Consider the following 17135-nt stretch of genomic DNA (forward strand, 5'->3'; position numbering starts at 1 on the left):
AAATCATCATATATTTATATTTAAAAAATACACACATTATTTATATATAAAATATTCAAATATTGAAAAGGGATAGGGATAGGGATAGGGATAGGGATGGCAAAAAAGCCCATTCGGCCCGACGGCCCGGTCATACCTGCCTGGCCCGCCCATTACCTGGTCGGCCCGGCACTGTGATGGGCCAGGTAAGGTCAGGCATAGAGACAGGCCAGGCCAGGGTTGGGATTTTATCATAGCCCAAAGGCTACCTGATGGGCCTCTCTTTTTATAATATATGTGACTTCTAAAATATTTAGCGCAGCCCAACCCAATTCCAAAAATTAGAAATTTTATGTCTCCCCGTCTCTAAACTCTGAGTATGACCTAAACCTAGCCGCTATTTCTCTCTTTCTAAAAATCAAAAACCATCTCATTCACCAGTTCCCACCTGCGCGGCTGCGCCTTCCTCTGAGACTCCAAGTTCCGAAAATCAAAAACTGCCGATCTGCGCCTTTCTCCGACAAGCTTCACCACCGATCTTCTTATTTACTTCCGAGAGCCACCGATCTGCCCCGCCTCCAGTCATGCCCAATCCCGACTAACTACTCCGCCTCAGCCACACTAGCAGTCGCCGGATAATAGGTGTGCTTTTTGTTTCTTTTTCTTTTGTTTTCAATTTTATGAATTTTCCTCCTGTTATTGTGTTTTCCTCTTCACTGAGGTTGTCAGATATGAAGGATGGGTTTTTTTACAAGGAGCCCCTCCACTCTTTCTTTGGTTCACATATCGACCAGAAGGATAGTTGTTTTTAGTGTAGGGGTATTTAGGAATTTCAGTGGTGTTTTTTAAATTTCATAACTTATGCTTTTATTTATTTCCCTTTGAAAGATTCTGTAATTGAAAAATTAGATGAAGCAATAGAAGATACTTTTTAATATTGCTTTGGTATGTACCAGTTAATACTGGTACGCAACTGTTTGGTCATATGCAAATGTTTGTTATGTATCAGTTAGTATGTTCTTTAGTTCAATTCTCTTTTTTTTTTCTTTTTTTTTTTCATAGATAAAGGAGTCTCTGATCTGTAACATCTGTTATTAGATCTTTATATGATGTGCATTGAGCATGTAGAATAAGTAATTTTAGAAGCTAATTCATGATTTTTATAATCCTTCTTCTAGTAAGTTTCATTTCTTTTTATTTTCATCACTTAATTAGTTAAGTTTCATTGCCTTTTATTTTCACCACTTAATTAGTTAGTAAGAATAGCATCTGCACTTCTTAGTAATAAAAATTTATAGAATTTTGATAACTATAGGGGCTTAACTGAATGCTTCCTGACATATTCTTGTCAGATCCAGTTCCTACTAATGAACAATAAAAATTGATAAAAAGACAAGGATATGAATCCCTTAATATAGTTCATCTTTTTTATAAAAAATAATAGCTTTTGTTCTTTCCCATTTTCAACAGTCTTGCTGTTCATTGATTAGGAGAATGCCCTTTATTTCCATGATGTGTCCAGATGTTTAAGAGAATGCCCTTTAATCAGATTGTATCCTGCCTTGTGTAATCATGGTGCATATCTGAAATTTTTTAGGTTGTTGCTCATCAGTTCTTTTATTATTATTTAGTCTAATTTAATTACACATAATATAATCTGATTAAATACTCTTATTTTAGTAGGTAAAATGGCAACCCCACAAGAACAAGAGGCACCGGATATTGTAATGGCAACCATGCAAGAACCCACTGATCAAGAGGACGCAGACACTTCCCCTAGAGAGGGCTCTGCTGCAACACCTGTAGCAAGTGTCGGGACAAATGCGACACCGACAACAAGTGAGACACCGACCTCAAGTGCCCCTAATCAGCCTACTGTTGTGGACACATCTAGGCTAAAATCTGATGTGTGGGGGCATATGACAAAGAAGTGTATTGATGGAAAATACAAGGCGGTATGTAATTATTGTGGTGACAAACTTGCAGCAAACTCAAATAGTGGTACACGACACCTCAAATTCCACATAGAATCTTGTTTAAGAAAAAAACAGCAAACATTCCCAGTAGCTTTCCAAAAAATGTTAGTTACTAAAAAACTAGAGGGGAAAACTACCATAGCAAATTACACTTTTGATCAAGAAGCATGTAGAAGAACACTTGTGGAGATGGTAGTGTTGCACGAGCACCCTCTCTCAATTGTTGACCAAGTGGGATTCAAGGCTTTTGTCAACACCTTGCAGCCATTATTCAATTGTCCAACCCGTAATACTGTGAGAAGCGATGTTTTAAAACTATACAAGGAACGAATGAAGAAGACTATGGCCTTATTGGAGAGCAATCAAGGGAGAGTGGCTATTACAACCGACATGTGGACGGCAGACAATCAAAAGAAGTCCTATATGGCGGTGACGGCACATTTTGTAGATGATTCATGGAATCTACAACAACGATTATTAAGGTACTGAAATTAAGTGCTTTTAAATTTGTTGAATTCGCTGCTGAATTGTTAGGTGCTGAATTAGCTATTGAATTATTAGGTGCTGAATTAGTTATTGAATTATTAGGTGCTGAATTGTTAGGTGCTAAATTAGCTATTGAATTGTTAGGTGCTGAATTGTTATGCATAGTTAGGTGCTGAATTTATGTGCTGAAATTTAATTGTAGGTTCCAACACTTACCTTCTCCCCACACCATAGATGTACTTGCGGAACAATTGATGAATGTTTTTTTAGATTGGAATATAGATAGTAAATTGTCTACAATAACTGTAGATAATTGTAGTACTAATGATGGAGTTATTGAAAGTTTAGTCCATAAACTAGACGTTCAACAGCTCTTGCTAGGTGGGTCAGTTTTGCACATGCGTTGTTGCGCACATATCTTGAACTTAATCGTAAAGGATGGGTTAGATGTAATTACTCCAAGTTTAGAAAAAATCCGTGCTAGTTGTGTATATTGGTCCTCTACTCCTAAAAAAATTGAAAAATTTGAAGAGGCGACGCGGCAATTGCGTATTATCAATACCAAAAAATTGTGTTATGATGTGAAAACACGATGGAATTCAACCTATAATATGTTACAAATAGCTTTAACATATAAGGATGTTTTCTCTCGTGTGAAAATACGTGATACGCAATACAAAACCGTGCCTTCTGAGGCTGATTGGGAGAATGCCAAGAATATTAGTGAAAAATTAAAGATTTTTTATACTACAACAGAATTATTTTCGGGGACAAAATACACAACAGCCAACCATTATTTTCCAAACATTTGTGAAATAAGATTAGCTTTGCGAACTTGGTTGCAAGATACTAACCCAACTATTGCGAATATGGCATCAAGAATGATTGAGAAATTTGATAAATATTGGAGTAACATACACGTTATCATGGGTGTTGCCGCACTTTTGGATCCAAGGTGTAAGATGGCTGTCATAATCTATTACTATAAGTTAATTTATGGTAATGATTTTGAGAGCGAAGTTGGAAAAGTTGTTGAAATGAGCCGTCAATTGTTTCGCGAGTATCAAAGAAGAGTTGAGAAACCCCAAGATGAGGAACCACAAATGGAAGGGAAACAAGGTGGCGACCTCCCAATTGGTTTTCAGAGATTTGCCCACACTATGAAGAAAATGAAATTTGATAATACCACAGAGTTGGAACTTTACTTGGAAGAAGCATTGCTTCCAAGTGGGCCAGCATCCTTTGACGTGCTAGCTTGGTGGAAGTCTAATGGAAACAAATTTCCAACTTTGGGAACAATTGCTAAAGACATATACGCGATACCTGTTTCAACTGTTGCCTCTGAATCAGCTTTTAGTATGGGCGGGCGAATAGTTAGTCCACAAAGAAATAGACTTCATCCTTCACTTGTTGAAGCTCTAGCATGTGCACAAAATTGGTTAAGGACTGAATTTGAAGGTATAAATATTGTAGTTTCATTTTGTAGTATTTTAATTATATATGTTCGTATTTTAACTCTTAGTCGTTGTTTTTTCAGATCTGAGTAATGGTAATCCATTTAAGACATATTGTGATGATTTAGATGAAGGTGAAGATGGATGTGAAAATGCAACCGAAAGTGAGAGCTCGGCTACGGATAATAATGTTGAGGTATATATTTTTCTCTATTTTTTGTATAGTATGATTTTGTAATTTTATAATGGATTATCAATTGATCAATTGCAGGTATAGGCTATCAGCTCTTGAAGTGAAGGTATCTGTTTTTGCTGCTGAATTAGTTGCTGAATTGGCTGTTATATTGGCTGCTATATTTGCTATATTTGCTATATTTGCTATATTTTGTAATTTGAATGTTATATTTGCTGAATTAGCTGTTATTGGCTGTTATATTTGCTATATTTGTTATATTTGCTGAATTGGGTGTTATATTTGCTATATATTTGTTGAATTAGGTGTTATATTTGCTAAATTGGGTGTTATATTTGCTATATTTGCTGAATTGGCTGTTAAATTTGCTGAATTGGCTGTTATAATCGATTGTTAAATTGCTGTTGTGAATATTTGAATGTTAAATTGTTGTTGGGGATATTTGGGGATATTAAATGAGACCAGGCATGGTTGGGCCAGGTCGGGTAAGGCAGCCCATGGGCTATGGCAGAGAACAGGTATGGTCGGGCCAGGCCGGGTAAGGCAGCCCATGGGCTGCGGCAGGCAGGCACAGGCAGGTGCAGGTTTGCAGAAAATGCCCACAGGCAGGCCGGGTATCAATTTCTAGGCTCATTATAATGGGCCAGGCAGGTCAGGTATAGAATTTTATCAGGCAGGCCGGGTATGGGATTGGTAAAATACCTGTGGGCTCGGCCCATTGCCATCCCTAGATAGGGATAGGGATGGCAGGTGCAATCAGCAAATTTAAGAAATATTTATTAGGTCTTGCAACTTGCATGAACAGAACAGGTGCACAATAATTAAAAACACTAGAAAAGTAAAGATATAAGATAAGATAGCATTTGTAACTTGTAACAGCTTTTGAATCTGATACATTCACCATGGATTCAAGCCTCAAAATAAAAATACCATTTCTAGTTACAGAATGATATTCTAAGATCCACATATTACAATACATACAATAACTAGCTAGGATGCATGGTTACAAACCATATACACACAACTCAAAAGATTCAAGCGCCAATTAGGTTTCATTCCCAATCAACTTGTTCCAAAAATACACAGTTAACAGCATCACTTAGTATGTTCGTGTTCCTGTTCCTGTTCCTGTTAGAAAATAATATCTTCAATCTACAAGGAACTATTGCTCTATTCCCTACAAAATAATTATACATTTTCATAGTCCTCTCAATAACTCAGCAATAGAAGAAGAATGTAGCAATTTCTGCATATGCACCTGCCAAAAAGTAGTAAATGTGTAAATACCAGTATACAATACATTTCCATGGTTGGTATGGTGTGCTGGTCAAATAAAATCAAGCTAGCACAACTAAAACCAGGTCTTATCTTTCTATTTGATGTCAAATTGCAATTTAGAGCCTTATTTTGCTATTTTTATGCCAAATTCATTCTTTAATTAATTAAGTTTCACATTATTTAAGCCTTTATCAATAAACATCAAATATGGAAAGAAGCCAAACAAACAAGATACCAGAAGGCATCTCACACATATGACCCGTACTAATGAACCATTTCAAATTTCAATGCTTAGTCACGTACCTAATTTGTCAACATTGGTACGTCCGCTTTGTTAGCACCATAACTACCATTTAGAGCACTAGTTCCAGGTGCATTTGCTGGTCCGCCCTCAACTTTCAAACCTAAAAAATATTTGAAAAAGACAGCAAAAATTACATTTCTGGACCAAAAGTAACTACAAATTAATATCCTGATGAAAATATTAGCAAGAACAACCAACCTTGATCCTCATCCCTTAACCAATCCTGAGCACAAATGAGGCCTTGTACTGTTACCGGGTCCATGGTACTCAAATAATCATTGAGAGTCCTGGCATCGCCATCAAGCGGTACAATGGAGACTGGTACACCAAGAACATCCCTTGCCATGAGAGACAACACTGGGTATTTTGGTGAAAATGCCTTCCACCATGCCAAAACATCAAAGCTTGCCTCATCCACCCTTCCCTCTTTATTTCTCAACACTGCTTCTTCCAAATACAAATCCAAATCTGACTTCACCGTCTGACCACATGATGTCTCCTCTAAGTACTGATCCAGACCTCGCTTTGCATCAGAAAGTGTGATACGTGAGAATGTTTTGTTGTGGGTCCCTGCCCCTCCTCCAGAGTAATCAACCCCTGAACCTGAACCTGTAACAGTTCCAGCACGCCCAGTGCCTTTATAGAAAACCGGCTCATTTTTTGATTGCCCAGCCGACTCAGCTGCATACTCATTGTACAACCTTATGAAACTGGTTTGTATGCTATCTATACGCGCCTTGGACTCGTAAGGATCTTTGTATAAAACCCTAAAAAAGTACTCAACCGACTTGGTTTTGTACCGGGGGTCCAAAATGGACGCAAATGCCATCACTATTTTGTTCACCTCCCAATACTGCTCGAATTTCTCTAGCATTTGTGCAGCCATGGTTGCAACCACTGGGTACCGGTTGGTACACCATTCTTTGAGTAACAAATGAATTGCACAAATTTCATTGAAGTAGAGGTTAGCAGTAGGGTTTTCTACTGTAGGTAGCTTTTCCATAGTATGGTAAAGCACATCTAGGCACTCGGTCAAGGCAGACACAGCTGGCCAATCATCAGCTGACACATAGGGACGGCACTCCGGATCCCACTCAAACAGCCTAGCAAAGGCCTTCTGGTAACGACACACTGACTCAAGCAAGACATACAAAGAAGCCCAATTGTTATTTACATTGTTTGAATTTGTGTCATGGGCCAAGAAAGTAGGTCTTGGGTCAAGTTGAAGGCTGCATTGCTTGGCAGCCTCTTCGAACCGCATGAACCGGACTTGAGACGACTTAACATATCCAATGCTTTCACGGACTCTGTCAGTCAGGTCACAAACTAGTTCTAAGCTCTCTTCTATTATAAGGTTTAGTATGTGTGCACAAGACCTGACATGAAACAATTCAAATTTGTTATGAAGCATTCTAAGAAGCTCAGGTCCCACCTCATCAGAGTACAGACAGTTATCCAATACCACACTCACAATTTTCTTCTCAATCCCCCATTCCCTGCATTTTTCCAATATAGTAGTTGTTATCTCAGAACTAGTGCTTGCCGAATCTACCTGAATGAAATTTAAAATCTTCTTTCTGAGCTCCCATTCCTCAGTAATATAATGGCATGTCAATGATAGGTAGTCAGTACTGGCCACTGCTGACCGCCACATGTCAGCTGAGAGGCTGACACGAGAAGGAAGGTTAGAGAGAGCAGCACGTAAGCTACAGCGAGCTGTGTCATGGATACGCATACAATCAGACTGCACAGATTCGCGATTAGGGATTCTAAAACCAGGTTGAAGATTAGTAACAAAAGTGCGAAAGCCCAAATCATCAACTATAGAGAAACGGTAACCATGGCGCACAATCATGCGTGCCAGGTCTTGGCGACTGGTTTCCTGGTCAAATGGATTTGGGTCATACCCGATACCAATAGGGGTGGAATCAGTGGCAAGTGGGTTTGCATTCTGATCAACTTGCCTTAAGAGGAGACGACGTACCACAAGTTTCCTGCGTCGGCCACGGGCTGGACGGATACCAGTAGAGAGACAGACAGCAAGATGGTTTTTCAAATGAGTAGTTCCACTTCTGCTGCTGGCTGTGAGTTGCTTGTGACAGTGGTGGCACACTGCAACACAAGTGCCGTCGGGCAGCCGCTCCTTTGAGAAGTCATTCCAAACTTTTGAACGAAGCCGCCGGGCCCGCGGGTTGTGCGGCACAGCCACTCCAACTATCCCTGCTGTTGCGTGGGAGTGGGAGTGGGACCCCTCTGCCAGTTGTTCCGACATTGGTTTACAGCTGAGACTGGGACCCCTACTACCAATATTAATTAATAATTAATTATCAGTAGATCGCCTGCGAAATTGGAAAAAAAAAGCAGCAGTTGGAACCTGTTGGTTAACAGTAGGAGAAGGGCGATCGATCTCGATCGATCTGGTGTGTGTTTTTGAGGAGAAGAGAAGGCCTAGACCTAGACCTAGAGGGAGATAAAACTGACAGGGTGGACCCACGTGGGGTGATCCGGCGGAGGAAGGGCTGATTAGGATTGGATTTGGGATCTGAATGCACCCGCCAACCCGTTCCAATCAAGCAAAGCAATCAATCTTATCCGATCCATTTCCAGTTCTTCAACCCTATACTGGAATTGGATATATAAAATTAAAATACTGCGTGTGCGTGGCCCTGGCGTACCAACATGGATAGAGAGACACGTATTGCCACGTGGCCTTCTTTTGCTGGTCAAATATCATCTCTTGGCCAATGCTAGTGGTTTGCTAACGGGTTACCCGTGACCCGTTCCGGATAACCCGTTAGGGGTAACGGGTAGGGCGGGTAGACGGGTAGGACGGGTACGGGTACAACCCGCAACGGGTAGACGGGTAGTTTTCCCAAAACCACTACCCTACCCGTTTATTACCCGTACCCGTTGCGGGTTGACGGGTACGGGTATCCCGGGTACGGGCGGGTTTTTTTTTTTTTTCCTTTCTGTTTTTTTCTGAATTTTTATGCTTTGAGATTCGTGCCAAGTTAAAGGACATCCCGGATGGAGTTTAGATATAGGGGTCCGTTTTGAGATTCATGCCAAATTAAAATTGATGACTCAGATCTCATTCTACAAAGTCAGGTATTGCACTGGATCTGAATTCTATATGGTGCCGCCAAAAAAATTTTGAAATTCAAATTTTGTAACGGGTCAGGTACGGGTACGGGTAGATGGGTACGGGTAGGCGGATACGGGTAGACGGGTACGGGTTGGCGGGTAGACGGGTACGGGTACAACGGGTTTTTTTCAAAATTATGTTGTCCGGTCCGTTTATTACCCGTACCCGTCTACCCGTCTACCCGTTTGTACCCGGGCAACGGGTACGGGTACCACGGGTAACGGGTACGGGCCGGGCAAAACGGGTTCAACCCCTAACGGGTTTAGCAAACCACTAGCCAATGCTCAGTCACAAACCCTGAGCTTTCCTGTGGCTGCCACGTTTCTAATTAATTTTACACCTAACTTAATTAAAATAATTGCATGAAGCTTCTCTGGAAAAACTAATTTACATGTTACCTAGCATTGCCGATTTTTTTAAAAATACTCATTTAATAAATAAATTAAATAAAAATGCCCAGATCTGAACAGAAATTTTAAAAATATCCAAATCGCGGATTTTTTTCGCGCTCCGGAATTTTTATTCCGGGCCTTGAAAAAAATTCACGCCCCGAAAAAAAAAAAAAAATTAATTTTTATTCGGGCATAATTTGAGAATGATAGAGTACAATAAGGAAGCAAAAAAAAATAAAAAATAAAAATTTCAAAAATTTCCAAAAAAAAAAATGACGTTTTTCTCGCGAAATAATTTGTGATTCGCATTTTTTTCGCGAATAAAACATATTATGCATTTTTTTTTGCTTTTTATTCGGAGTTCGGTTCGGAAACGTAAAAATTAAAAAACGAATTAAATGCGAATTAATCACAAATCTTGTTACTATGCTACCTAGAAATTAATTTCATTGGGCACCATTTAATTAATTTAATAATTTTACACCAATTTGATGCTGCCAAATTATCTAAAAGATAATTAAAATTAATAAATCTTATTTCACAATGAATTTAGCTTTAAAATTAAAATATTTTAACTTCAAATTTTTACAAAGGGCAGAACATAGAAAAATAAAAGTTGATAGATTAGACTTCTAAATTTTTATTTAAAAAGAAAACTTAAAGTCCGATTCAATTTTGTAAGTACACCAGCCTAAATTAAAATTTGATATAAACAAGAAAAGGAATTATTTAGTAGAAGGGCTGGGAGAATGTAAACAAGTGTTAATTTTCTAAGAAATGTTTGTTCAAAGATTTATATATAGATACATGAGTACAACTAGGGTGTTCTTAAGTTCTTCAAATTCCTTGGTGAACTCAAGTCTAAAATTCATCAAATTGGCTTCAAATGATGAATCCGAACTATTGAAACCCGCCTACCTTACAAGTGATGCGTCTACATGTGAAATTTTTAAACATTCGAGTTAATTTAGTACAAAGTCAATCGGTCAAAATTAGAAGGTTAATAAATTAATTTTAATGCATTCATTTTTTGAATGTTTTTTGACTGCTTGACTTTATATAAAATTAATTCGAATGTTTAAAATTTTCACATGTAGACACATCACTCATAAGGTAGGCGGGTTTCAACAGTTCGAATTCGTTATTTAAAGCCGATTTGATGAGTTCTAAACTTGAGTTGTCTCTTAGTGAACTTAAGAACACCATAATCTCCCCTCTATATTATGCATCTTAAATTGAATTGAATGACAGAAAGTCGTGTGTCTAGGATTTATTAATCTAAATTCGAATTGAATCGGAATCCTCCAATTAAATAATTTGTCCTCCTTTGATTAAATACATCATTTTTATATGTAGAAGTCTAAATTTAGTTCAAATTAGACCCGTTACATATATAGGCACACATCTTGTCACAAATAGCAGCAAATTTTCTCACTGATGCGAAATGTTTTTCTCCCAGCGAAATTTCATCCCCTCCCAGGCCTCCCCTGCGAAAAAAACCTAAGAGAGAGAGAGAGCGCGACGAACTCGCATAACCGATCGGAAGTTTTAGAAGTCGCGATCGGAAGTTTTAGAAGAGACGCGACAACCTTTCTCCTTCCCGTACGACCCTTGCTTCTACTTCTTGTTCGACGGCACGACTTCAGAATAATTTTTACTTCCATCCTTCTACTTCCTGTTGACGGTACGACAATACTTTTTAGACTTTCGCTTCTTATTTCTTTACATAATTCGCTTCTTATTTTTTACCATAATTTAGTTATCAACAAATCAATCAAGCCTATTGTACAATGGTGGCGTAAACTTGAAATGTCCAATTGAGAAAAGAAATAAATGATACCCTCAGTAATGGCCATTTGTCGGATGGCGCTTCCAATTTATTTTTTCAATTCCATAGTTCTAACAACTGATTTCTTCCTATTTGCAAAATTAAGATTTTTTAAATTCCTTCATTACTAGGTACTGCTATATGACAATCAAAGGTGTCATGAATGTTGATTTTGAATCTTGAGTGAATAAAGATGTCACTGATAGTAACCTATAATTCAATATTGTTGAGCCATCGGTCACAATTACTATAGGAGAAGATGAACCGAGTGGAGAAAAGGAACTTGCAACAGAAATTAAACTGGAGTAGGAAGAAAATGTGACCCTCTATGCTTCCTTATTAAATTGAAGCCTTTCTTCGGTAAATCCCTCTATGCTTCCTTATTTCTTTTTGCTTGTCTGTGGTGCCTTGTAAGGCTTGAAATCTGAACTCGTGTTGACTTAAATCTGTGCTGCTCGTGAAATTGATTATTGAATTGCTTGATGGCCTGTAGTTAGTTAAATCTCCCTGATGACACCTTTTCTTAAAATAAAGAAAATAAGTACATGTATGCAGTTAATTAGGGTAAGCAATTTATGCATATACCATCTCATCTTTCAACTTTGGTTCTAATACAAATCCCAGAAAATATTTGATATATGCATAAAAATGTGCAATTTTCAGATAAGAGTTCCTTTCTCATCATTTCGGCTCAAGCCAGATGATCTGCCCCTCAACTTTTTGTGCAATACACTAACCATTCAGTTTGAACCCAAGAGACAGGTATGGTTGTTGTATGCTATACTCCTTTTCTTAAAGATAGGAGTAATTATATTTTAAATATACTAATTATTGATTCATTCATGGTGCAGAATTAAACCAGGGGAAATAATTGAAAACAGGCAACAGGATCTAAGGAATTTCATGTTTGCTGTGAGTTTGCTGCTTCTCCTTGTCATCACTAACTTTCACTTTGTACAAGGTTTAGATTGATTGAGCTAGCTTCTAACCACAATTGTACTGAATTAATAAATAAGCATAATAAGAACAATAAAAATTAAAAAAGGGCAGTATGCACGAGTAGTGCAGAATCACTCAACAAGTAGGCAAAAGTTATCTTTATTTTTCTGGCATCACCACTTACATTCGGACTTGAAATCCTCATAATTTTTCACTTATTAATGTTTCTAATTATGTTTGCATCTTGTAAGTGGTGAAAAATTATGAGGATTTCAAGTCTGAAATTTTATATTTTATTAAAAAAATATTTAGCTTCCCTATACTCAGATCTCCGTTCTACTTCTGCACCTATAAATTTCCTTCGGTTCCAATTGTACTTTTACATTAACTATATATAGTGTAGTTTGTTCAATGTCACGAATGGGGTCGAGGTCGAGGTCGGGTCAGCCTGATTCATGAAAAATCGTGAAAATTTCAATTTGTTTGAATGAGATCATGCCATGTCTGCAAAAGCTCAGATTTCCCCGAGTATCGCACTGATCTATCTTACAAAATGTTCAAAATTCTGCATTTACTGATTGTTTGGATAATTTTTGAATTCAAACATATCTTGCTCGATGCATGCGTGAGTGATGCAGGTTTATGAAAAAAAAATATCATTTAATTTACTTGTAAATAATTAAAGATCAATGAATGTCTGAACCGATCGATAACTCGATCAAGCATGTCTGATGCTTTTCACATCTGCATTATAACAGAAGATATGTACTAATCGATATTGAGAATTTTATTTTATTTTTATTAAACATGCTTCTCTATTTTTGAAATACATCTTCTGATTTCTTTATTAAAATGGGTTCTGATAATTTGTTATATATGTACGTCTCACAAGCATGGTATCATGCCATTTCATACAATTTGATAGGCCTAAATTATATACATATTCGATCAGATTTTTATCATGAAATAACATCAAATATCTTGTATTTTGAATATAAAGTGAATAGAATGCACCTAGGATCAAGTTACTGCGTTTGTTTGGTTTTAATTTGTATAAAATGAAGAAAAACCGAAGAAAAATGCTCAGTGCGGATGCACGATTTACGATACGCCGCATTAAGTACTTAGATGGATTTCTGAACGCGCGCCAATTTAAAAAAAAGTATAATAAGCTATTCATCAAAATCCGTGCGGACGCACGGATATCGATGCAGATGAAATCTGGATGCACAAGAAAAATCCGAGCCCAATGTGGACGCACTGTAGCAGAACGCATAACTGGAGCCTGAACTTAAAATAGCCATAACTTTTGACTCGTAACTCCGTTTTGGGCATACGACCACTTTTTGAAAAGCTAGGAAGAAGATCTACAATATGAGAAACAAAAAAGGAAATCTGGAGTCAGTCGGACGCACTAAACTCGCAGACAGCCAAAATTACATGTTTTCAACACGGTTTCTATGTTTGGCGCACCAAGGACACGTTTTTACAGCCAAATGTGGACAAGACAATTCTGGAAAACAATCCAAATATAGCACCCACTAACTCCACTTCCTAACCTCTTAATTGGGCATAGTCCTTAGCTATAAAAGAGGAGGTTCATTCTCATTCAAAACAATAATCCATTATCTCATTCTCTCTCTCCACACACACAATATTTAGCGATAAATTCTGAAGTAAGGAAAGCTTTCAAGCAAGGAGAAGAGGGGTTTCCTGAGCAAGATTCGGCAAGATAGAGGTTTTGATTTGATAAAGGGTGTAATTACTTCTTTTATTTCATTTCTTCTTATCTTTGCCAACTTTTATAATGGATCTCTCCATGAGGGAGTAGATCTCTCTCTAGAGGTTTAGGTCAATGCATGAACTTGTTTAATTCTATTTTATTCGGTTATTTGTTTTTATTATGATTGTTTTATGGGATTTGATTGTTAATTTCTGTAATTTATCATTTGTGTTGATTATATAGTTTAGTACTTGAAATCGCGGTAGTCCCCCTTTGGAATCGCTTTGTTATGCAAAGGATCCAAAGAAATAGGATGAGAGGAGAGTACCAAATTATGAACACAGATATCTTAGGTTTTGGGCTAGAAGCGACCGTACTTTGATACCCATAATCGGAACTATAGAAATTAAGGGTTAGGGTTTGGTGAAGAACGACTGTGAAGTCAAATCCCTACTTAGGACACCTAGATTGATTAAGTATTGATACGTATTTTGTGTAAACATGATTGTTAAATATCCCTTTAGGATGGTGACAGCACCTAAAATTCGAGGAACATTAATCCAACCTACCAAAATAATTGTGTCAATAATTAGTCAATATAGGCTAACAAGAGCTCAATGGGTCTAGATAATTAGGGTGAAGAACGACCGTGAAGTCCGAAATTATCTAGGCACGTTATTAATTCATGACCGTGACTCTTTTTAACACTTTAGGTTAGAAACCTCATCAAATCATACATGAATTTTAACAAATACCGAATAGATAGAATTAGCAAGGAAATGTAGACCGAATACCCCTAGATCTCCTTAACTAGAAAGCAAACCAATTTTTCTTTCATTCATTTACTTTTATTGTTTTAAAACTCCTTTCTTCGGGTATTGAACCCAAAACTAGGAATTGTTAGAACAACCCCCCAATTTACTTTTATTGCACTTTACTCTATTTTATTTTCTGAAATTTATTACTAAAATTTAAGCATAGTAATTAAACACACTCCCTGTGGATTGATACCCGATAATATACTACACGATAGGATTGTATATTTACAATCTGAACCGAAAGTGTATTTAGGATTAAAAGGTACATCTCATTGTACCGAAGCTTTTTACCATACCCTTTGGACGTATCACAATTTTGGAAGCCGCTGGCACAAATGATGCATGATGGGACCAAGCCTATTTAATTAAGATTAATTAGTCTGTCATCATATTTCTTTCAATATATATATATATAATTAGTTTCTCTGTGTGCAAAATTAATTAAGATCGGAATTCCATATCAGATATTAATTAAGATATTTGATGAAACCAATAATATAATTTCTTAAACTCCAGTTTTATAAAATGTCAAGAATAAATCAAGTCCGACATGCATTCAAGGCAAATTAGAATATAATGTAATATTATTGGATTCACTTTTTACACAGTTAATAATAAAAATCAAAGTCTGTAAATCAGATTTTAAAACAATATTCTTCACTACACGGAAGACATGATACTTGTTTAAAATAAAAACAATCATGATCAGTAATCAGATTTCAAAAATATGATTTTTAATATACCCTGTTACTTAAGCTTTAAGTTGCTTGTCACTGTAAACTTGCATCAACTATCATTATTTTCATGGTATCGTATGCGTTTAATATGTATAATATTTCAAAAGTTGCATTTTAAAATTACAAGTTATTTAATGAATATAAAATGTTGTCAGTGAGTTTTCAATTTGGCATTATTAAAAGAAAATAGTTAAAATTAGAAAAGTGAGAAGGCTAAAATTGTTATTTATTACAATTTTTAAATATGATGTGTTGATTTAAAAATCAGCAAATTAGAGCATCGTGATTCTTCCCACAACAATCCGCAAATTAGCTTAGAATCATGGTGATCTTTTTTGAAGTTCCACAGTTTCCATTCATCACCTTTTTTGCACAAAATTACAGTTTCCATTCATCAACAATCCGCAGCAGACTATGCCAGTGACTATACAGAAGTTACACGCTATGATGTGTTTTCCACCAATTAATACAAATTAATTCAACTTTTCAACTTGTGATCAGAAAATGAAACAATATAATATAAATTTGTGGAGACACCAGAAAACTAGAGTACAATTAATGCAAGACCAATTGGAGATCAATAATCAATGTATACAATATCAATTTATTTATATGATATAATAAAATCTTCTGTTTTTGGAATAGCTTTAATTTTTATATAGTTTTATGGAAATACAAATAATGAACATTGCAGTATATTTATTTCTATTTTACATCTAATCTAGAAAATTAAACAATGTACAAGATACAGAAAAAAATTTAGATAAAATAACATATTTTTATATACTTAAATTTTAAGGAAAGAAAATTTTAATTTCCTTTTTTACCTTGTAGTTACAAGTAAATGAGGGCATTGACCCTTATTTTTTCACTTAGCGCATTTTGATAAATCTCAGCCACATAATTTTTGAGAGATTTGATTTTTAGAGATTTAGTTCTAATTTTTATTTTATTTAGTCTTGTCATCTGATTCTGCATAGATTTAGCATTAATATTTTATTAAGAAATCAATCCGCAGCACACCCTCAAGCAACCCCTCCTAGCGCTTTTTTTTCAAATTCCAAAATTTAGCATTAAATGGTAAGTGTACCAAGGCATGTACAAACGAACCTGAACCATAAAAGTATGGCATGTACTAAAGTATATGCACATTATCTACAGTATTTTTTAAGATATTCTTATAACATTAATGCTTATGGAGATGGCATATTGGAGGAGCTTTTACAGTTTAGTCCATGGACAATTGGTTATATTTTAGAGGTATCGAAAAAGATTGGGTTGTATTTGAAAATGGAAGTCCCTTGTATATATAATTGGATGACCCCTACATATTCTAGTTGTTTGTTTTTTTGTTTTTATTTGACAAAATGACGAAATTCAAGTGCCTAAATTGTATATATATAAATCATATGGCATAGGATTATATATGGATATTCTGAGACTGGAGTTGTATAAAATTAAACTAGAATCAAAGTGATCTGTTGCATATATATGACAGATGTCTGACATTGCATGCTCTAAATATTGGAGAGCACTGAGATGAGATTCATTCTTTTCATTTGTTCATTTGAGCTGACATCAATTTGGAGAAAGAAGTTAACTAAACATTGTCAGATTTGGTGTTCATTTGATATAAGACGATTGAGATTCGCTTACAATGTAAATCATGATCACAATTTAAATTCTTTTGTTTTTGAGATAAAGAGACCCTTTTGAGATAAAGAAGGTTTCCGGGGGTAGGCGGGTATGGGTTTGGGAAAAAATAAATTTGAATTAAAAAAAAAACGTTTTTTTTTAAAAAAAAATTTGAATTTTCGAGTACGGGTAGGCGGATAGTCGGGTACGGGCGAGTACGGGTAGGCGGGTAGGAGGGTTCGGTCCGG

At 36.3% G+C, this 17135-nt stretch overlaps 1 protein-coding gene and 1 long non-coding RNA gene across 3 annotated transcripts; one reads left to right on the forward strand and one right to left on the reverse strand.

Annotated features, from left to right (window-relative positions):
* Positions 1–5119: 5119 nt before the first annotated feature.
* Positions 5120–7993, reverse strand: LOC144548482 (zinc finger BED domain-containing protein RICESLEEPER 2-like). Of its 2 annotated transcripts, none has more exons than XM_078297169.1 (3): positions 5869–7993; positions 5670–5770; positions 5120–5265 (listed from the first exon to the last, which is right to left on the reverse strand). In XM_078297169.1, the coding sequence occupies exons 1-2, from the start codon at positions 7940–7942 to the stop codon at positions 5670–5672; spliced, it is 2175 nt and encodes a 724-aa protein (XP_078153295.1). In that variant the 5' UTR covers positions 7943–7993; the 3' UTR covers positions 5120–5265. The 2 variants fall into 2 exon arrangements, with proteins under 2 accessions (XP_078153295.1, XP_078153294.1); XM_078297168.1 differs by having other exon boundaries at positions 5120–5346; positions 5869–7989.
* A 2713-nt stretch (positions 7994–10706) lies between these two features.
* On the forward strand, positions 10707–12216 carry LOC144548747 (uncharacterized). Its single transcript, XR_013509454.1, has 4 exons — positions 10707–10891; positions 11167–11395; positions 11699–11797; positions 11887–12216. It is a non-coding gene; the product is annotated as an uncharacterized LOC144548747 (long non-coding RNA).
* Positions 12217–17135: the final 4919 nt, after the last annotated feature.

This window comes from Carex rostrata, chromosome 33 (genome assembly GCF_964058835.1).
Source record: "Carex rostrata chromosome 33, lpCarRost1.2, whole genome shotgun sequence".
Lineage (NCBI taxonomy): Eukaryota > Viridiplantae > Streptophyta > Magnoliopsida > Poales > Cyperaceae > Carex > Carex rostrata.

Bases quoted from the DNA above. Each gene is read 5' to 3' on its own strand.
- LOC144548482 (XM_078297169.1), bottom strand. From the start codon at position 7,942: ATGTCGGAACAACTGGCAGAGGGGTCCCACTCCCACTCCCACGCAACA. The intron at 5,771-5,868 runs GTTGGTTGTTCT...AATATTTTTTAG, and splicing joins GTTAAGGGATGAGGATCAAG to GTTTGAAAGTTGAGGGCGGA.